We start from the raw sequence: 22,801 nt of genomic DNA, 5'->3' as shown, positions 1-22,801 counted from the left end.
CGGCAGCAGTCTAGGGATCCCCCAGAGCCCGACTAGCACAGACTCTGGGGTCCTGCCGTGATCCCCAGATCTGTACTGGCGACGCGGCGCCGGTGGGGTGTAGGAGCCACAGCTTGGATGTCCGAGTCATTAAAGTTATACATAAAAATAAAAAACTCCAAAAATAAGCTTAGGGGCTGCTAATCAGCCCCCCTGTGCTAACGGTGACCCGACTCTTGCCGGGTACCAACTTAAACTGAGGTGCTCCTGGCTTCGGGGCGGGGATATAGGGAGAGTGGACCCAATGCATCCTGGGAGCTGAAAGCTTTAACTGCGTGGTGTCCGGATTTGGTTCCCAACCTATACCCCAAGGTCAACCCTGTGGACCCTGAAGAAGAAAGGTAATTAATTTATTGGAGGTGGCACATTTATTTTTTAATTTCTTTATTATACATTATCGTTACACCAGATTGCACTGCCAGTGGGTGTGTTAGTGTCAACAGAGGCCACACGCCTGTCCTGTATAGGATACAGATTTCCAATACATGCTGGAACTGGGAGGAGGCATAGTACAGTATGCTGACCATTGCTTGGGGCCTAAGCCCTCTGACCCCTCCAAGTCCCAGTACACTGACAGCCTCAGTATGAGGACGTGCCCCCAGTATATGCTGTAACTGGGAGTCAGGGGGAGGGCTGGCAGCCTCCTGACACCTCCCAGTGCACTGACAGCACCAGTATAAGGACGTGCCCCCAGTACAGGCTGTAACTGGGAGTCAGGGGGAGGGCTGGCAGCCTCCTGACACCTCCCAGTGCACTGACAGCACCAGTATAAGGACGTGCCCCCAGTACAGGCTGTAACTGGGAGTCAGGGGGAGGGCTGGTAGCCTCCTGACACCTCCCAGTGCACTGACAGCACCAATATGAGGACGTTCCCCCAGTACAGGCTGTAACTGGGAGTCAGGGGGAGGGCAGGCAGCCTCCTGACACCTCCCAGTGCACTGACAGCACCAGTATAAGGACGTGCCCCCAGTACAGGCTGTAACTGGGAGTCAGGCGGAGGGCTGGCAGCCTCCTGACACCTCCCAGTGCACTGACAGCACCAATATGAGGACGTTCCCCCAGTACAGGCTGTAACTGGGAGTCAGGGGGAGGGCTGGCAGCCTCCTGACACCTCCCAGTGCACTGACAGCACCAGTATGAGGACGTGCCCCCAGTACAGGCTGTAACTGGGAGTCAGGGGGAGGGCTGGCAGCCTCTTGACACCTACCAGTGCACTGACAGCACCAATATGAGGACGTTCCCCCAGTACAGGCTGTAACTGGGAGTCAGGGGGAGGGCTGGCAGCCTCCAAACACCGCCCAGTGTACTGACAGCGTCAGTATCAGGAGGACGTGCCCGGTACCCCCAGCACACATGCTGTAACAGAGAGAGGGAAGGGCTGGCAGCCCCCTGACACCTCCCAATCCAGTGAAAACCCCAGTATGAGGACGTGCCCCCAGTACATGCTGTAACTGGGAGTCAGGGGAGGGCTGGCAGCCTCCTGATACCTGACAACACCAATATCAGGAGGTGCCCCAGTACATGCTGTAACTGGGAAGTGATCCCCATTGGTCAGGCTGTGTTCCCAGTCCCTCCACCAGTAAGAGGCCTGCAGTCAGAGAGCGAGCTCCGGGCTCCTGCAGCTTCACTCACCCTCCTCTCCCCGGTACTATGGCTAAGATACAGACCGTAAAGACCAAGCCCTACCTGGACCAGAAGCCGGGCACCAGCGGGCTGAGGAAGCGGGTCACCGTCTTCCAGAAGAACCAGCACTATGCCGAGAACTTTATCCAGAGCATCATCTCCTGCACGGAGCCCGGGGAGCGGCAGGACGGGGCGCTGGTGGTGGGGGGAGACGGCCGCTTCTACATGACGGAGGCCATCCAGCTCATCATACAGATCGCTGCGGCTAATGGGGTGAGAGGGCCGGCGGGGGTGTAAGATGGGTGCAGGGTGGCATTGGGGTTACAGTAAGATGGGTGCAGGGTGGCATGGGGGTTACAGTAAGATGGGTGCAGGGTGGCATGGAGGTTACAGTAAGATGGGTGCAGGGTGGCATGGGGATTACAGTAAGATGGGTGCAGGGTGGCATTGGGGTGCACTAAGATGGGTGCAGGGTGGCATTGGGGTACACTAAGATGGGTGCAGGGTGGCATTGGGGTGCAGGGTGATGGGTAGCAGTAGAGTTGGGTGACATGGGTGCAGTATGGCTGGGTGCATGGTGACGGGGGACAATGGCTGGGTGCAGGCTGACACCCCCCGTGCAGTAAGATGGGGCTGGTGACATGGGGATGCAATCAAATGGAGCTGTTAATCTGGGGTACAGTAAAGTAAGATTAGGTGCATGTTGACATGCGGATACAGTAAGATGGGGCTGGTGACGTGGGGGTGCAGTAAGATGGGGCTGGTGACTTGGTGCAGTAAGATGGGGCTGGTGATGTGGGGGTGCAGTAAGATGGGGCTGGTGACTTGGGGATACAGTAAGATGGGGCTGGTGATGTGGGGGTGCAGTAAGATGGGGCTGGTGACGTGGGGGTGCAGTAAGATGGGGCTGGTGACTTGGTGCAGTAAGATGGGGCTGGTGACTTGGGGGTGCAGTAAGATGGGGCTGGTGACGTGGGGGTGCAGTAAGATGGGGCTGGTGACGTGGGGGTGCAGTAAGATGGGGCTGGTGACGTGGGGGTGCAGTAAGATGGGGATGTGCAATAAAATAGGTGCTGATATGGAACCATTCATTTAGGGATGTGATTACGCAGTAATGGGGTGCTGTAATATGGGGGTTCTTGTTTAGCTATGCAAGTAATTACACATTGTGAATATTTTGCAATAATACTATATAGAAAATGTCATTTAAATTAGTATGATAAATATATTACCATGGGGAGTCTGTATTCCATATTCACATATAAAGGTTTATATCCAGCAGTGAATAGAATGGGGAAGTTATCCATAGCAACCAATCAGCTTCAACCTCTCATTTTAAAGAATGTACTTGATAAATGCTATCTCAGAGCTGATTGGTTACTATGGGCAACTTCTCCACAGGTCCACTTCTCTCTTTTCACTGCTTAATACATCTACCCCATAGTCTACTGTTGAGGGGCGACAGGTGTCTCTAAGGCCGCCCGCAGCGCTCAAAGCGTTTACTTGCAAGTTTGCAACCCCCAAGCTCCTTCCTGTTTTGTTGTCATATTGGTATGTTGTAGCATGTTATACCTGTTTAAATGGCATGCCGATGTGTTATTACAGATAGGCTTTACACTCATTGATTAAATGTATTCATTTTACTGACTGAGATTAAGAGTAATGTGTGGTCCTTTTTGAATGTTTTCGGGCCTCCTGATGTGGCCCCCAAGGTGTATCGGGGTTGCCTATAACTGGTATATACTGTTATCTTGTGATAACCTTGTGCCTGTGTCCTCACAGTCCCCAGACACTAGAGGGGTTTGTAACAAACCCACACCCAAGGTTCTGGAGCCTCTTCTGCACCATGCCTGTATATCTTTTATATTAACCATAGATGGTATGCTGGGACTTCTAGTTCTACAGCTCCCAGAGGGCCACATATTACTTTATCTGTTGCTTTAGATTTACACAGTCTCTGCCGGCTGGATGTGCTGATTGGCAGCTAAGGAAACTCCCTATCTGCATTGCAAGATCTTTATCTTTAAATGCTATTTTACATTGGAAGGATGTTGCTGTACAATAAGTGCATTATAACGGAATGATCTATGTGTAGGTTATCACCAGATTTGAAATGATGAGGCATTTTAGAGCCAAGCTCGGAGCACTTGGAGATAGTGATCATCTGATTTGCTTGGAGCTTATTGAGACAACATGATCTTGTAATAACCTTGAGCTGCCACTGCTGTAACCTTTGACATTTCAAGTGACCTCGCAAGAATCCAAAATTAGGTCTCCACTTACAGCCGCCTGTGGCTCCTGTCATTCTTCTTGTGCTGGGTAATGTCGTCTTTTTAAACAGAGATCAGACATTTGCATATGTACAGTATAACATAAAGGCTGCTTGTGAATTGTCATATAAACCTCAGCCTCTACCAAAGGTGACTACAATGCACAGGACATAGGACATTTCTGGACATGTGATCAATAGACCGTTATGGGCCTTATTCAGAATTGGACGTAAACGCTGTTTGCAGCTTTATTTGCCGCCATTTGTACTTTTTTTTTTCTTTTGTACACGTCTTTTCGCACTGTGCTTTTTTCAGCTGTTGCCGTATCTTGCGGCTGTGTATACCTATGAGACTGGGACGGGATTAGGAATGGGCGTGCAGAGTCAGATGCAGGCAGTGGTAAATACAGATGCGGCCAAAGCAAATTACGAGCGATGTCTGGGAGTATAGTCATGAATTGCGGATAAAATGGCAAATAGACGCAATTGCGTTTGCCTGGAGGGGTCTTGTGGGTGTTAAAATCCTGGTGTAAGTTGTTCACTAATGAGGATGACAGACTGTGCCTGATTGGATGAAAATGTCTCAGACACACCCATTTATGCAAATACATGGGGACTGCTGCAACACTGTTTGACAAGTCAAAATACAAAGCACTGAACAGTCTTTGGGCGGGATGTACTAACCGAGCGGAGTACATCCGCCAGTCACCGCAACGATACTTATCGCATGTGCACTAACATATGCGATTAGTATCGCAAAGGATAGCTTTTACGGTAGGAGCTGCCCTTTGCGAAGCTGCCGCCGCCGGGTGAGGGGGTCTCCGCGGTTCTCCACCCCCTCCTGGCCTCGGGAGCTTCCTATTGGTGACCTCCGAGGATGTCCTGGGCTCCTCCTCCTCCCTGCCCCCGGAAGAATAGGAGAAGGAGGTGGGGGACCCAGGAGGAGCACCTGGAGTATGCAGGAGGTGAGGGAGGCCGACAGTGTGAGGCGCGGCGGGGAGCGGGATGCGGTAAGAAGCCCATAGGCTTCTATAGGGTAATGCCAAGAAAAAGCTGGGGTTACTGTCTGCATCGAAAATCGGGCGGCCGGGGCTTAGTACATATGAAACCGGGGTTTTTATCGCATTTTTTCCGTTGGTACAACCCGGCCTTTATACACAAAGTATGCACACGCATTGCAGCACTCAATCCAAAAATGTGTAGGGGTGTATGTAACAGGGCCGACTCCAGGGGTCGGAGCACCCTGTGCCGGCCCTCTCGAGAGCCCTATCTTCGCACGTGGCCGAAAATGGGGGCGTGTGTTGGCCACACCACCTACATGACGTTATTAGTAGGCGTGTCCGCCTCCAAATAACGTCAGGCTGGGGGGAGCCTCACTAGCTGGGCTTCCCCCAGCCCTCTCCCGTCACCGAATGGATGCCGTGCGCAGCATCCATTCACAGTCTCCGGGGTCCGGCGCACAGCTGCGGCGGAGGGGCTCCCCGACCTCACGATTTAACCACCCGCGGGCCATTTCGGCCCACGGATGGAACAGCGGGACAGTAATGTCCCAATGATTTCCGGATGTTGGGGAGGGGTACGCCATCTATGGGTGGCGCCCCTTTGCGACCGCTCAGGTCGAACACCCTTAGAGCCGGCCCTGGTGTGTAATATATATTGTTCTGAAAGGATGGTAATGATATTCTGTAGAATTATTAAATTCCAAAATGGTAACTCCTATTTTATTGTGTACAGCTACAATGCTAGAAATCAGTTAATGATTATTTATATACCACCGACAAGTTACGTAGTGCTTTGCAGGTATTGCCGCGTCCCCTCAGTAATATCATCTCTTGCTTCCGTTTGTGTTTTTAACGTTTGGGTTTGTCGCAGACCCTCCCTGCAGATTATTAGCTAATGCAAAAACATCTGTCTCTCATCTGAAATGTGATGTCACTGCAATTATGGGGCCCAAATAGTCAGGGAAATAGTTTGGGAATGTCCATCCGATCACTGTACAGAAAACAGAACATACTGGATGTTCACAAGCAATACTCATTGTTCATGATGCATCAACAAAGCTATTTCTCACATGTACCATTTTCATTCCATACTATAAAACAGGGGTGGGCTACCTGTGGCATTCCAGCTTCTGTGGTACTACACATCCCAACATGCCCTGCTACAGTTTTAGCATGCCCTAACAGCAAAACTGTGACAGTAGATGCTGGGAGTTGTAGTTCCTCAGCAGCCGGAGTGCCACATGTTGTTTATTACTGCTATAAAACAATACTGGTCGAGATGAGAGGGGGCCTGGGAAACAATTAGTGTTATTATAGCCTTGCCACCCTCTGCTCAATGCTGAGATTAGTGACGTTGGCAGGGAGGGCTCGCGATGATGTAGTTTATTGCGAATCCCATCATTAACCACCCAGACCGCGCACTTTGGGAAAGAGTCCAGGATCCGGTAGGCTGCTGTTCCCTCCCTGGAGTGCGGGAGAACTCCCCAATATATGGGATAGTAGATAAGAATGCTTTAGGATATTTTCTATCTTATATGACATTTGTGTACATGGGAGAGGAGGGAACAGGTGTGATACTGGGGGCTCAGGACTGCCTGATGCGTGTAAGTAAAGGGCTGGTCATTCTGTAGGGACATGTAGGATCCGTGACCATCTGTATTTTGATTAAAAAAAAAGGCCCCATGGTATCTTTTATTTGATGAATATCTTCTGTAATAGTGTTATGTTCTAGTTCTGTGTAATGTAGTCTGGTGAATAATAATATTCGGGTGTATGGATTCATATGAAGATTGTGGAAACATTTGACCAAAATGTTGCAAACGGCTTTTGCATAATCTGGTGGGGGCGAGGATGTGTGTCCAAATCTTGCGACACTTCCTCGGTCCGAGCCATGTGCACAGATATAAGATCACTGTTTTTCAAGCCCAAGCCACGGGGCACTGTTTTATACCACGTGTGTGCCACTTATGCCCGCTGCTCTCCGGGCCTGATTCAGACCCGGTCGCAAGCGCTGAGCGCTCGCAACCGGGTCGATGGTGGCCCAGAGCGCATGCGCATGACAGAGCCGACTCCGTCGTGCGCATGCGCGAGACCCGGATAGCGACGGGCAATCCGTCGCTCCGGGTCTCGCACCAAAGGGGGCGTGCTGTCGATGTTGAGTGACAGCACGCCCCCTTTGGTGGGCGGGCCGGGGGGGGGTGGCTGGCCAGATGGAGGCGTTCCCATGAGAACAAGTGATGTCAGTGGGAGAGCTTTTGGCTCTGTTTGAGCCGAAATCTCTCTGGGGCTTGCGGCCACGAGACCCTACCACAAGGGTCTCGTCGCATGCCCGATGGTCGCGATGGTTTGACCATCGCGACCATCATCCTGGCCGCTCGCATTAGCTGTGGGTGGCAACCCACAGCAATGCAAGCGGCCAGGAGGCCGCTCCATAAAAAAAAAAAAAAAAAGACGCCCTGTTTCAGAGCGAGCGCTCTGTCTTGCCAATAGCTGCATCTGCAAATTCTGTGTTCTGTTTTATACTGTCAATTTCTTGTTGACCGGTCTTTGTATAATTCTTTGGTTATCCGTTGCTTTTTGTCCCCCTGTATTTGCAGCTCTTGGTGTAAACAAAATGTAAATGCAACTTACCAAAAGCATCTACTATTAACCCCAGGTTATGCGCCCATCTTACTGTTGGGGGAGGGGGCAGTTTGACATATTCGGAATATATTTTCTGAGTCCGTATCACTCCAGCATGGTGCAGGGGCATTAGAGGGAGGATGTATCACTCCAGCATGGAGCAGGGGCATTAGAGGGAGGATGTATCACTCCAGCATGGAGCAGGGGCATTAGAGGGAGGATGTATGACTCCAGCATGGTGCAGGGGCATTAGAGGGAGGATGTATGACTCCAGCATGGTGCAGGGGCATTAGAGGGAGGATGTATCACTCCAGCATGGAGCAGGGGCATTAGTGGGAGGATGTATCACTCCAGCATGGAGCAGGGGCATTAGAGGGAGGATGTATCACTCCAGCATGGAGCAGGGGCATTAGAGGGAGGATGTATCACTCCAGCATGGTACAGAGGCATTAGTGGGAGGATGTATCACTCCAGCATGGAGCAGGGGCATTAGAGGGAGGATGTATCACTCCAGCATGGTACAGAGGCATTAGTGGGAGGATACATCACTCCAGCATGGAGCAGGGGCATTAGAGGGAGGATGTATCGCTACAGCATGGAGCAGGAGCATTAGAAGGAGGATGTATCACTCCAGCATGGAACAGGGGCATTAGAGGGACAATACATCACTCCAGGAGGAAGTAGGGGCATTAGAGGGAGGATGTATCACTCCATCATGGAGCAGGGACATTAGAGGGAGGATGTATCACTCCAGCATGGAGCAGGGACATTAGAGGGAGGATACGTCACTACAGCACGGAGCAGGGACATTAGAGGGAGGATGTATCACTCCAGCATGGAGCAGGGGCATTAGAGGGAGAATACATCACTACAGCATGGAGCAGGGACATTAGAGGGAGAATATGTCTCTCCAGCATGGAGCATTGGATGGAGGATGCCTTTTAGAGTAGGGGCATTAGGGAAGGCTGCATCACTCGAGCAGGGGCATAAGAGGGGGGGATACGTTGCTCCTCTCATGCTTTTAGTCATCATCCCCTGAATGCAGAGAGAGCAGACTTTTGCACGTCACACTGTGCTTTTCCCTGCAACCAACTACTGTAGGGTGCAGTGACTGGAGCTACTTGGAGGGGAGAGGAAGCATTTTAGGGGCAATGCCAACCCAGAGTTTATGCCACTAGAGAAGATGCTGTTGCCTCACCTCATGTAAGGGGGGGCCCTAGTTGTGTTAGTACTATTATTCTAGTGCACAGGTTCTCAAACTCTGTCCTCAGGACCCCAAACAGTGCATGTTTTTCAAATCTCCTCACAGAATCACAAGTGAAATAATTAGCTCCACCTGTGGATCTTGTAAAATGTGTCAGTGAGTAATGAACACACCTGTGCACCTGCCAGGAGACCTGGAAAACGTGACCTGCGTGGGGCCCTGAGGACCGAGTTTGAGAATTTCTGTTCTAGTGGATCTGTAAGTTCCCTGTACATATACATAGCTAGTGAATTGCCTCTCTCTATCCATAATACTTGGGGCCTGATTCAGAGCCGGACGCTCTTTGAGAGCGCTCGCTCTGAATCAGGGCGTCCCTTTTTTTAAAGACTGCCTTCTGGCCACTTGCATAGCTGTGGGTGACCACCCACAGCTTATGCGAGTGGCCAGGTGATGGTCGCGATGGTCAAGACCATCGCGACCTTCGGGCTTGCGACGAGACCCTTGTGGTAGGGTCTCGTGGCCGCAAGCCCCAGTGGACTTCTAATAGAGCAGGAAGTCCACCTACTGACATTACGAGTGATGTCAGTAGGGCTGCCCACAAACGGCAAGCGTTCCTGCAGGAACGCCTCCGTTTGCCCAGCCATCCTCCCCTGCCCGCCCCCAAAACGGGGCAAGCTGTCAATCACCATTGATAGCTGCCCCGCTTTGGTGCGAGACCTGTAGCGACGGAGCGCCCGTTGCTGGCCGGTTCTCGTGCATGCGCACACCGGCATGGGCATGCGCAGTGGGGGGCCATCGACCCGATGAATCAGGCCCTTGGTGAGGATTACATCCTATATATGTTAGTTTGATAGTCAGGAGCATGTGAATACTGTCTGTATATGTGAAATAAGAGTGAAGGTTTCTCCATAAATGCTTCTATTAATATGTATGAGCTGCATTTAGTTGTGTTGCCTTAATACACTGATCCCAGAGTCCCCAGGATGTAAATTCCTGATATTCTATATTCATGGTGCATACTCATTAGGCCGTGTCACTAATCCGTGCTGAATCCACAAGTAGCAATCCCGCGCCTTCTACAGAATAATCCAGTGTTTGGCTCCTGAGTTACTCGGCTTGGAGCCAGTACTGTGTGTGTCGCTCATACAGATCCTGTTCTGTTTGCGAAGGTGCCGCACCTTCATTCAGTATACAGTAATACCGGCACCTGGGGAATAACCTGGGGTAACCTCAGTCTTTTGTTTTATCTCAATTGTAAAGTGCAAAGGTACACGCTGAAGGTATACAAATAAATATAGGTAGCAGGATTTAAAGTGATCGCATATGTACTTCTCTTCTTACTGATCGCTGGGACGGGCTTCTTTTGGAGCCCCAGTCCAGGCGTCTCTGTACATAATGATACATTCCGGCAATCAAAGGTTCCTAATTGCCGCAAAATGCGACGATTAGGAACCTTTAATAACTGGGGCATACCGCACAAAATATTAAAATATGCCCCTAAGTTCCTGATGTTTGCTGTATAGTGAGAGGAGACAGATGCACAGAAGATAGAAATATTACTGATTATCCACACAAAGTAGTTATTGGCCGTGTAATTCCAAAGATTGTTTATGTACAATTTTAATGGCTGTGTTACTTCATTCGGTTCTTCCGCTCTTGTGACCTTGTCTGGGCCATTATTGGATGTAGCTAGGACGCGCTCAGTCTCATTAATAATCTAATAATAACATTGTATCAGTGTATCAAATGTTCCTGCGAAGGAGGGGAAATCCTGGAGATCCAACAGGATCTATTAACGCACCAGGGAAGATCTACAGTCGCTGTTATTCATATAGCGACTCAGGTGCCTGTCATGATTAGGCCACGTTGTCTGTATGATATTCATGTAGCGACTCAGGTGCCTGTCATGTTTAGGCCACGTTGTCTGATATTCATATAGCGACTCAGGTGCGTGTCATGTTTAGGCCACGTTGTCTGTATGATATTCATATAGCGACTCAGGTGCCTGTCATGTTTAGGCCACGTTGTCTGATATTCATATAGCGACTCAGGTGCCTGTCATGATTAGGCCACGTTGTCTGTATGATATTCATATAGTGACTCAGGTGCCTGTCATGATTAGGCCACGTTGTCTGTATGATATTCATATAGTGACTAAGGTGCCTGTCATGATTAGGCCACGTTGTCTGTATGATATTCATGTAGCGACTCAGGTGCCTGTCATGATTAGGCCACGTTGTCTGTATGATATTCATGTAGCGACTCAGGTGCCTGTCATGATTAGGCCACGTTGGAGTATGATCAAGAGACTTGTCTAGCCTTGGTGAGAAGCTGTGATTCATACACTGAAGTGTCAACAGTCATGGGATAGATGCCTAGTATAGTATAGGACCCCCTTTACTCGACGTGGCATCGAAGTGGACGGAAGACCTCAGGAGAGATGTTGACCCATGCTGTCTGGATAGCTTCCTACAGATCCCTGATATTTGTAGGTGCAGAATCTTGGGTATGAATGGACCTCTGTGTCCGGTGTTGTAGTGTTAACAGGGGCACTCTGGTGGGTCCTCAGCTCTTATATCCCATGGAAGCTAAAGAACGCTGCACTGACCTGCTGAATATGAGTCTGGTACCTCCGGCATTGTATGTGGATGTGATTTGAGCCAGTGTCACTTGTCTGTTACCACGGACAATTCTTGCCAGACGCCGCTGGTTATGATCCTTAATCACCCGTGGTCGGCCACTGCACTGTCCACGGTGGGTGGTAATGTCTTCCATTAGGTATTCCTGGTACACATGTGACACCGTAGATTGAGGAATGTTGAATGTCCACACAACTTCGGATATGGAATGTCCCATCCTTTGGGAACCCACTATCGTGCCCCATTTGAACTCTGATAATTCACGTAGCCTAGCAGCTGGTGTTCAAACTGACTCATGAGATGTCAGATTAAACTGTTGCAGGTCCGGGCATTTCCAAGACGTGTCAATACAGTGATGCCATTTACCTTTACATACTGCTATCGAAAAACATTTAGCACTTCAGTGTATATATATCTGAGTGCACAATGCAAGGATTTCAAGAATGGTGCTAAAATAAAAATTTGTCAAAAACTACATTCACTCCTTCCGTATCCGTCAGCTGCTTAAATGTTGTTTAAACTCAGAGGTTATAATAATGTACTGGTGTAACAAGGGGGTGTAATTGGGCGTACCGTGATTATGAAGAAACAATTAAAAAGTCTATTTCCCTGTGGAGAGTAGTAAGTGGCAATTGAAAGGTGTGTGCGGTGTCATGTGATTTGCATAATCTTGTCTCCTGTACCCCCCTACCACCACTCCATGGGGCGGGGCGATGATGTGATTCACAGCGGATTGTGAACAAGGCTCTGCCCAGTACATTAGGGGTGTGGGCGAGACCTGGGAGGCTTCACTACTTTCCAGGGAGTCAAGGAGATCTCCTCGAAATTCATGAGTCTCCTGGACAGTCCAGGAGAGAAGGCAAGTAGTATTTGTGTGTGTATATTATTATTATTTATTTATATGGCGTCACAAGTGTTCCGCAGCGCCTCACAATGCATAAACATATGTAGTGTTCCACTAGACCGCGGGCAGGACTGGGCACTGGGGGTGCCGGCAGACTTCATTTTTAAGAATATATGTAAAGCCCACAAGTCATGCTGCATCCACTGTGCGTAGGCAAAGCGTTCACTTTAAATGAAAGTTTACACTCCTGTTTTAATTTTTCATCGTTGCAGTTCTGCCTTGCTACCACAAGGGGGAGACCATTTGCTGGAAATCTTTCAACTCTAGAACTAAACTACTTGATAATGTTTCAGAAATTCAGACCTCTCCTCATATAAAAGGTGGTGGCACCTGGGTGCCGTCATTCCGCCCACTTCTCTGACGAATGTGGGTGCTGTTTGTGGCTGTTTTAAACACAGGGCCACCAGTACACTCTGAGCAGACCCTTGAGGAAGATGTGATCTAGTCTGGCTGGGGCAAACTCTTCCTTCTGCTTCTGCTCAGTATCTTTGTTACAATTATGGTTCTGAGCTTTCTTTAAATAAATGAGTTGAGACTTTTGTTGCAGATACATTGGTGTGTTGTCCTCTGTTAGCCCTCATGGAGCCGCAGACACAATGTGCTATTGGTGAGGGAACTAGTCCATTATCCTCGAAGGCAGCCCGCAGGCTGCACTAACAGGGATTTTTTTTCTCGATATGATCAGACCTTAAAAGAAATCCCCGATATATAGCCTGTTAACTACGTTCTCTGTTTTAACGCCTGTTACCATGGTATTGTAATGGGCGAGAAAAAGGGGCTCTACTGAAATAGCTTCAGCCATTAAAGCCCGAGGCTACCACCCTTCTTCACACCTGTAAAATGAATGGGGCTAATTGAATCTCCACCTAATGGCCCCCATACATCAGAGATTGATTGCAGCAATTTGCAATCGATTGTGTATAAAAAAATCTTTCCCTTTTTCGATCGATTGCAGAATTGCCACAATCGATCGAAAAAGGGAAAGATTTTTATACACAATCGATTGAAAATTGCACGATTGCTGATGTATGGGGGCCTTAACTCTTTACGACTGAGCACCCTCCCTTATATTGCTGAAGTGTGTGTGCTGCTGTCTATCTATATCATGCCATTCCATGTGAGTATCTTCACCTGTACCACCCTGTGTGTGTGTGTGTGTGTGTGTGTGTGTGTGTGTGTGTGTATATATATATATATATATATATATATATATATATATATATATATTTTACACACTACCGTTCAAAAGTTTGGGGTCACCAAGACAATTTTGTGATTTACATGAAAACTGACTTTTATTTATCAAATGAGTTGCAAAATGAATAGAACATATAGTCAAGACATTGGCAAAGTTAGAAATAATGATTTTTATTTGAAATAATAATTTTGTCCTTCAAACTTTGCTTTCTTCAAAGAATGCTCCTTTTGCAGCAATTACATTGCAGACCTTTGGCATTCTAGCTGTTCATTTGTTGAGGTATTCTGAAGAAATTTCACCCCACGCTTCCTGAAGCACCTCCCACAAGTTGGATCTGCTTGATGGGCACTTCTTGCGTACCATACGGTCAAGCTGCTCCCACAACAGCTCAATGGGGTTGAGATCTGGTGACTGCGCTGGCCACACCATTACAGACAGAATACCAGCTGCTTGCTTCTTCCCTAAATAGTTCTTACATAAGTTGGAGGTGTGCTTTGGGTCATTGTTCTGTTGGAGGAGGAAATTGACTCCAATCAAGCACTGTCCACAGGGTATGGCATGGCATTGCAAAATGGAGTGATAGCCTTCCTTATTCAAAATCCCTTTTACTTTGCACAAATCTCCCACTTTACCAGCACCTAAGCTGCCCCAGACCATCACATTACCTCCACCATGATTGTCAGATGTCTTCCAGCATCTTTTCACTTGTTCTGCGTCTCACAAATGTTCTTCTGTGTGATCCAAACACCTCAAACCTCGATTCGTCTGTCCATAACACTTTTTTCCAATCTTCCTCTGTCCAATGTCTGTGTTCTTTTGCCCATATGAATCTTTTCCTTTTATTGGAGAGTCTCAGATATGCCTTTTTCTTTGCCAATCTGGCTAGAAGGCCAGCATCCCGGAGTCGCCTTTTCACTGTAGACGTTGACACTGGCGTTTTGCGGCTACGATTTAATGAAGCTGCCAGTTGAGGACTTGTGAGGCGTCTATTTCTGAAACTAGAGACTCTAATGTATTTGTCTTCTTGCACAGTTGTGCACTGGGGCCTCCCACTTCTCTTTCTACTCTGGTTAGAGCCTGTTTGTGCTGTTCTCTGAAGGGAGTAGTACACACCGTTATAGGAAATGTTCAGTTTCTTGGCAATTTCTCACATGGAATAGCCTTAATTTCTAAGAACAAGAATAGACTGTCGAGTTTCACATGAAAGTTCTCTTTTTCTGGCCATTTGGAGAGTATAATCGAACCCACAAATGTGATGCTACAGATACTCAACTAGCTCAAAGGAAGGCCAGTTCTATAGCTTCTCTTACGAGCAAACCCGTTTTCAGCTGTGCTAACATAATTGCACAAAGGTTTTCTAATCATCCATGAGTCTTCTAACGCGCTTAGCAAACACAATGTACCATTAGAACATTGCAGTGATGGTTGCTGGAAATGGGCCTCTATACACCTATGTGGATATTCCTTTAAAAACCAGACGTTTGCAGCTAGTATAGTCATTTACCACATTAACAATGTATAGAGTGTATTTCTGATTAACTTAATGTTATCTTCATTGAAAAAAACAGTGCTTTTCTTTCAAAATTAAGGAAATTTCTAAGTGACCCCAAACTTTTGAACGGTTGTGTGTATGTATATATATAAAATATATTTTCTCTTTCCTTCCTGGGGTGTCGCTTTGGTGCTTCTAGCACACTCAGCTGATGCAAAAACCTGCCGAGTTACAGACAAGAGTGTGCTAAAAGCACCAGAGCAGAGAGCGACACCCCAGGCAGGAAGGAGGAACTGCATGGGTTGTGACAGGTGCAGGGTGATAGAATGAACACTACAGTTGATCAGTACTGAAATATAAGAATATTTACAGGCTCGAGAAAATCATGTGCCGCACCCGGCCACCTGGAAAGGCATACAAGTATCGCGTATTGACCCCTGCCAGTCTGACCCGACCCCCCTCCCCCGACTAAAGTAGACAGGCAGGATTGCCGAATCGCATAATCGTAGCCACGCCCCCTCATCTTACAATGCCAGTACTATTGCCATTATACACTGCCCTCTTATGTCGCGCTACGCCCCCTCGCTCCCAACCGATGTGCCTACCTGGCTGTCCCCTTCTGGAGGGGGCAGCCAGAATGTCGTCAAGCGTGATATACAGGGACACAATTGTAAAAGCTGTGATTGCTGCTAGATATAAATGATATCTGTGATCTGATAACCTCGCTCCGCCAGGCGATCCCAGGTTTGTGCCACTGAGGGAATAGAGGGAGGTTACCCAGCCCTGACTATCCTGAGGGGTCTTACTTCACTACTCCTAGGGATTCCCTCTCGCCATCAGTAACTACCTGTTACTGACTCCTCCCACTGCGTAGTGGATGGGTAACTCTCTGCCACCACCAGGACCTGGGACAGCTCATTCCATCCAGGTACCTACCTCCGGCACCTGGAACTACTTCTTGGTATGCGTGGATACGCTGCTTCAACACCTAGTGCCGCGTAATTTCCACTGTCCCCACACTACGGACCAGTGTGCACTGAGTAGCTGGCAAAAGGCTTCAGCTTGGAGACACTGGGCTCAATCCGGAACAACCTGTTTGGAGTAGCAATTGGTGCCATTCTGGTAGTCACAGGATACAAGTGGATGCAGGCGTCTTAAGGCAAGATGTTCATTGCTTACAATGCTTTCAAAAAGACCCTCCCAAAATGTGCTTGGGACAATTACAGCATACAGATGTCACAGAAGTACAATCCTTCTCCAGGACTCGCAGGTCCTCCTTTTTATCCAGTTGTAACGCACAATACCACAGGGGTAAGCCCATCATGGGTCCCTTAACCATACTTACCCACTCTCCTGGTACTGCCTGTAGCCCCCCAAAAATAGGGTGCCACTCTCGGCACCCCGCAAGATTAGGCAAGTCCCCATCGACCCCCTGTCGCGAAAGTAGGCATTCCAGGGGTGTGTTCACGCGATTCACTCTGAATACAGTCATCGTAGCCTTGCCTGAACAGGTAACCACACCCCAGGTGTCAGCAAGTCTGGAGGACGAGATGGTTCTCTACAAAACTAATTTCCAGAATTCTGCTGGGGGACCTTTATCACCTTCCCTGGCCGAATTTGGACTCCAGAGGCAGAGTGACAAAATCCCCAGGCAGCAGTCTCCGTGCCAACGAGTGGGAGCTCTTTGGAGCTGCAGTAAAAATGAGCTGGCTGTGCTGGCCAGCTCTCCCTGCACCTCCTGATTCAGAGCCGGACGCTATTTGCGGACGCTCGATCAGAAAAAGGGGCTGGCTATTTAAATTGAGCGCTCGCTCTTTGCGGTCTGTTGACGCCTCTGTCTGAGCGAGCGAACGAAACATGCGCTCACTATTTTGTAAAGACGCCCCCTGGCCGCTCGCATCATACGTCATCTCCGCTATTTATTTGATTAATCGAGTACATCGAAAGGCGTATGAACTGCTCGCAATTCTTGTGGTAACATTTTCCTACCGCAATCATGCGAGCAGTTCAGGCTAAAAGACAACCAAGTGACGTGGTCGATGACGCTGCTTTGTTAATTATGCACACCCTTAAAACGCCCGTTTTGACCGTTTGGCTCGCCTGCGTTCGGATCTCCACTCCCCGTTTTCAAGCACCTTCCCCTGTTACCGCCCACAAACGCTTCATCCTGTCACTCAAATTAGCAGGCACTCGCTATTTTGCGAGCACACGATTTCCGACCGCACTGCATGCGCAGATGTGCAACCCATACGCATGCGCAGATGTGCGAACATCGCTCGGAGCGAACGAGCGGCCGCTTACGAGCGGCTCTGAATCAGGCCCTCACTGTGAGACATGAAGCTGCAGGGGAAGACAGTCCAGTTCCCTGGGAGGCGGGCTGGGGGAAACCAGTAGCCCATGGGGGGCTCCAGGTCCGCTTAGACCACCATGGAAAAGGTGTATTGTTACTCTTAAATACACATTTTACATTAAATATAAATACATTTAAATAATGTTACCAGACTGTTAAATATACCCTGTGCATTATACACCAAGGCTGCACTGCGGTGCACCGTCATTTTAGTATATTTTATTTAAACATTTGTACGGTATTTTGTCACATGCTGTCGCTGGCAGTACCGGGAGCTACTCCTCCAGTCCTCAGCATGCTACAACACACCAGCACCGGGCTCCCTCTCCCGCACAGGGGGTTAACGCTCTGCATAGCCGCAACCGCCATAGGTGATTCACGTCTGCGGCTCATAACATAATACAGGGAGTTTATTTTGGCGTTGGTGGTCCTTTTGGCACTGCAGCATCGGGTTAATCGGGCCATCTTGGCCACGTGGGACGGGTATCTGGCCACATACGCTACCAGCAATGGTAGAGAGGCAAAAGCAACTTTTGGAGCTCCAGCTGCTGTGGAACTACACAACCCAGAATTCCCTAACAGCAAAACTGTGTCAGAGCACGCTGGGATGTGTAGTTCCATAGCAGCTGGAGTGACACACATTGCCTACCCTTGGTGTAGAGGCAGCACTGATTTATCCCTGCATGAACGTCGGTGCTGGGCCCTGGCTGGCATAATTAGTGGGGCCACTGTAGGATTTGGCCAGTCCAGCTCTGCTGCATGTCTGCTCCTTTCTAGAAATATCCTGTGTGCTCATTAATTGAATTACGTGCCTATAATCACTCTCTATGTTCACACTCTCTCAGCGAATACAGTTTGGGTCTGGCAGAGGTTACGTCTTCGTTTACTGGAGCCCCGCTGTAACAGGACCCAAACGTACCACCTGCTTACCCTCCCTCCCCCCACAGTGACCTTTACACAGAGCCCACGAGATGGGGATAGGTGGACGCTTCAGTATTTAGTTCCTAAATCCAGTAACTTAATCCTTTCTAATTTCATTAAGGTCACTGAAACAAGAATCTGCTCACCGGTGACACTGGGCATAAAATGGGATAATAACGCCCAAGTTTTAATGACTTGAATATAATAATGTTAAGATTCAGTAAGCGTTTTGTTCATATGGCTCCTTGTGTCGAAGTGGCATGTCGTCCGCTACAGCATGAAACACGTCATTGTAATCTTATATAACGACCCCCTCCCATAAATACGATGCCTTTTAAGGGGTAAACCAAAAAAAATGGCGGAGAAGCCCACGATTTATTGCGTTCCTGTAACGCGATTGTGCTAATCCCTAAATTGTGTATTTTAATGCACACCCCTATCGGGCTGCAAACTGGAATACGCAAATTTGGTGTCATTTCGGGTGCCTTTGCCGGTGTTTTAAGGGCACATCGCCCGCAATTTGCCGCTATTTGTGCTTACTCCTTACTGGTTTTGCCACCACTGGCACCGGCTGCAACTTTGTTGTGCATTAACCTTTTGATTTGGGTCAAGATTGTATACAGTTTTTATAAAAATGTGACATGAAGGTTGGCCTATTTGTCAGACTAACTTTGGGAAAAATGTAATTCACAATATGCAATCGCGGCAAAACTATGGCCCTCAAAGTGGGGTGGGCGCAGCCCATTGGAGATGGACAGATGGGGTTGGTCAGCTGCGCCCTCTGCTGGCCCCGTCCACTAAGCGCATGACATCAGCACCTCTGGGGTGCAGCAGCAGCCAGCTCCTGAGGGCGCTCCGATCGACTTTTCAAACTGCAGGGTGCTTGTCTGGAGATTTCCAAAAGACGCTCCGGGTGGCACTCCTGCAGCGATGCCAGCCGCACTCTGCTAGCCAGAAGCAACGGGTGCGGGGCAGCGACAGTGCTGTCCACTGCTCACACTCCCCTAGTTACGGCCCTGGGTGGGGGACCCCTGGTTCGCTTGACGAGCGTGATATAAAGGATCAGAGCTGTAACTAGACTTTTTGGGAAGAGATAGGAGAGGCCAGGAGATGCTGGGGATAAATAGGGACATAATATAGTGCACCTGAGAGAGGACCATGGCCTCATGGGGAAGGGCCAGGGAAGAGATAGGGGAGGCCAGGAGATACTGGGGATAAATAGGGACATAATATAGTGCACCTGAGAGAGGGCCATGGCCTCATGGGGAAGGGCCAGGGAAGAGATAGGAGAGGCCAGGAGATGCTGGGGATAAATAGGGACATAATATAGTGCACCTGAGAGAGGGCCATGGCCTCATGGGGAAGGGCCAGGGAAGAGATAGGGGAGGCCAGGAGATGCTGGGGATAAATAGGGACATAATATAGTGCACCTGAGAGAAGGCCATGGCCTCATGGGGAAGGGCCAGGGAAGAGATAGGGGAGGCCAGGAGATGCTGGGGATAAATAGGGACATAATACAGTGCACCTGAGAGAAGGCCATGGCCTCATGGGGAAGGGCCAGGGAAGAGATAGGGGAGGCCAGGAGATGCTGGGGATGACATAAGAGGAAGCTACAAGCAAAAATGATAATAAACAGAGATTTGACAGGCCCAAACAGCGCCCCCTGACCTGTGGTGCCCTGTGCGATGGCACCGGCCGCACTACCCTAGCTACGGCCCTGTAAAGGATCAACAGTTAGTTAATGGGTGCAAAAAGTCTACAGGTTGAAATGGTTGACACAAAAACGATAATTACTTTCTTTTTTTGTATTTTCACCATAGCCCTCCCCTTGGTGCTTTACCTTCCCCTTGGTGCCTAACCTTAAAAATGGTGAAAAAAAAAACCCATAAAATATTTTTCTTCTTCCTCCATAGGGGACACAGGCTTTACGCTGGGTATAGGTTGATGGAAAGGAGTCTGGGCACCACACAGTTAACTTTGTCAGGCACAGCCCCTTCCCCCTATATCCCACACCCCCCATCCACCTCAGTTTTCTGTGTTGGTGCCTGTGCTGAGGCACACTATGGAAGCTGTACTTTTTTTTTTATATTGAGTAGGCAGCGCTAGACGTCCTGCAGGACGCCCGTGCTGCTGCTCCATCACCCCAGTGCCGACATAATGACTGTCGACCTTTCATCTGCATCCCCCACTTAGGGGTAAATTTACTAAAGTGTGAGTTTTTAGAAGTGAGTTTTAAAAGTGATGTTGCCCATAGCAACCAATCAGATTCTAGCTATTATCTTCTAGAAGGTGCTAGTTAAATGTTAAGTAGAATCTGATTGGTTGCTATGGGCAACATCACTTTTAAAACTCACTTCTAAAAACCTTCACTTTAGTAAATTTACCCCTTAGTATTCACTCTAGGTCCGGCACGCCCTAGAGAAAGGGCATTCAAGCGCGCGTTCCATAAAGTTGACCTGGCTACAAGAAAAGGGGTCCTTAATACGCGCCCCCTTTTCATCACTCTTAGGGGCGTTCCCGGCACTTACGGACATGCCGGCTGCCCCCAAGCTCTCCCTTCTCTGTGAACAGATGCCGGGCGCATGCATCTCTTCACCGGCAGTGATTGCTACACCACAGTTTTTCCCACCCGCGGGACACTGCAGCCCGCGTTTGGGGACAGAACTCGCCGGCTGTTTTAGAGAGGCGCCTTCAAAAGGGACAGTGCGCATTCTGCCCTTTTGAGATCGGGCAGGGCGCGGCGACACGCTAAAAAAGACTAGCGAGACCCACTTGACATGGTAAGACCCACTTTACCTTACACACATCCGTAATACTTTTCAAGTCTGTGAAACCATCAGTAACAGTGAGTACCATCGCAGCCTCACGCACACTTGCACAAGCTCTGACCTTACTCAGGAATTGCTAACCTCATCACACGCAATGAAAGCCCAAACTGCGTATGGCATCACAATGGCTAATTTATGCACGTCCCTGTAACGGCGTTCAAACACACTGGCACGCCAGCGTTTCGCCGACCCCCCCCCCACCCCCCCATCACCACCCAAACGGTCACGTCCTGTCAACCACTCTGCGATGGGACTGCGTGGTCACTGCGATCGCAGTCAAGTCTTCGCACACTGCAATGCATGCGCAGAACGCAACAATCGGCCGATTGCGTGCGCAATCACAGTTGCGATCGGTAGTGAATCAGGCCCTTAGTCTAATTAATACAATTATGTTTACAATGCAGCTTTTAATATTATTGATTTGTCATATTCGGTGAGTGCAGTAGGACTTTAAGTCTTCACAATTTTGGCGTACGCGCATTTTAAGTCCCAGATTGGGATCTCGCGCAGCTTTATATGTATGATCGATTTTACGTTTCTGACACTGCACGCCTGATTCTGGGTCGCACGCACTGACGATGTGCGAGGAAGTGTTACGATATTTATCTATTGCATATGCATCTGAGACGCACACACATATGCGTCTGCACACAGGATCGCATTACTTATTCAGGTGCACGGTCTGTGACATGTATTAGAAATGTATTGGCTAATGATTGGGTGGGGGGGTTGGATATTCAGAAGCACAGAGATTATGTGCGTGTCGCTGGAAGTGGTTGTGTACAAATGACGCGGAGAATCTGCACCTAGCATTGGTGTAAGACCCGTTGGGGCACCCAATGGTGGTATCTAACGTGGCACCAAGTGGTATTTGAGCCTCTCGGTCGTTTCACATTCGGACACCTATCGGTACACCAGCATCATTACCCTAAATGCGCAGATGCAACAGAAGCGCACACAAATTTCAGAACAATTTGCGCAGACTTATTTTTTTTAGCTCCTGCCGTTCTAGCAGAATCCTCTGCATAAATCTTCTGAATATTCCTTCAGGTTGCAACCTCTTAATTATTAGTACATGATATGTCTCTTTAGTACAAAATTCCCACTAGTCTTGGGAGGGAACGGATAACGCCATGTTACTGAGAGCGCTGATGGTCTAGAACCAAGAAACCTCCTATAAAACCTCCTGCAGCCCAAACAAGTCAATAAAAATCTGTATACAAGTTGCTGGACCTTCTGACTATTCCTCCCTTCAGTGCCTGCGTGCATGTTGCATGGCAAAGTGCCAGGGACCAACACTGCTTGTTTGCCCAACGAAGCTAGAGAGCAAGGCGGTTCCCAGAATTCCTGGCACCATGTCACTAGATGGCAGGACATTACCCAGCCTACTTGGTACACAGGGCGGGCTGGCAAAGCACTGCCTAGAATACCTGTCATTAGCTGGAACGCTGCCCAATACTTTGTACATTGAGCCGTGATACTATAGCGCCGGGCAGGGCACAGCCTACCTGGCACACTGCAGGGTGACTACAGCGCTCATGGCAGTGAAACACCTGCCACCTTATGCCATGACTCTACAGAGCAGGGAGGGCAGAGCTGTCACTGCACAGTAAATATTTTTTCAGGTGGGCATGCTGGAACTTGTAGTTCAGAATAGGTGCAAAAGCCAGGGGTTAATCATGCCTAAGCTTGTGTTGGGACTAGGATGGGG

General features: G+C 48.9%; 1 protein-coding gene across 1 annotated transcript in view; it reads left to right on the top strand.

Annotated features, from left to right (window-relative positions):
• Positions 1-1,366: 1,366 nt before the first annotated feature.
• Positions 1,367-22,801, top strand: part of PGM1 (phosphoglucomutase 1) — a 48,581-nt gene continuing 27,146 nt past the window's right edge. Inside the window, exon 1 of the mRNA XM_088447841.1 lies at positions 1,367-1,935. Within this exon, the coding sequence (XP_088303967.1) occupies positions 1,690-1,935 (246 nt within the window). The 5' untranslated portion in view covers positions 1,367-1,689. The remainder of the gene's footprint in view (positions 1,936-22,801) is intronic.

Source organism: Taudactylus pleione, unplaced genomic scaffold (genome assembly GCF_031769625.1).
Source record: "Taudactylus pleione unplaced genomic scaffold, aTauple2 ptg000442l, whole genome shotgun sequence".
In the NCBI taxonomy this organism is placed as follows: domain Eukaryota; kingdom Metazoa; phylum Chordata; class Amphibia; order Anura; family Myobatrachidae; genus Taudactylus; species Taudactylus pleione.
This window is presented reverse-complemented; position numbering and strand designations above follow the sequence as displayed.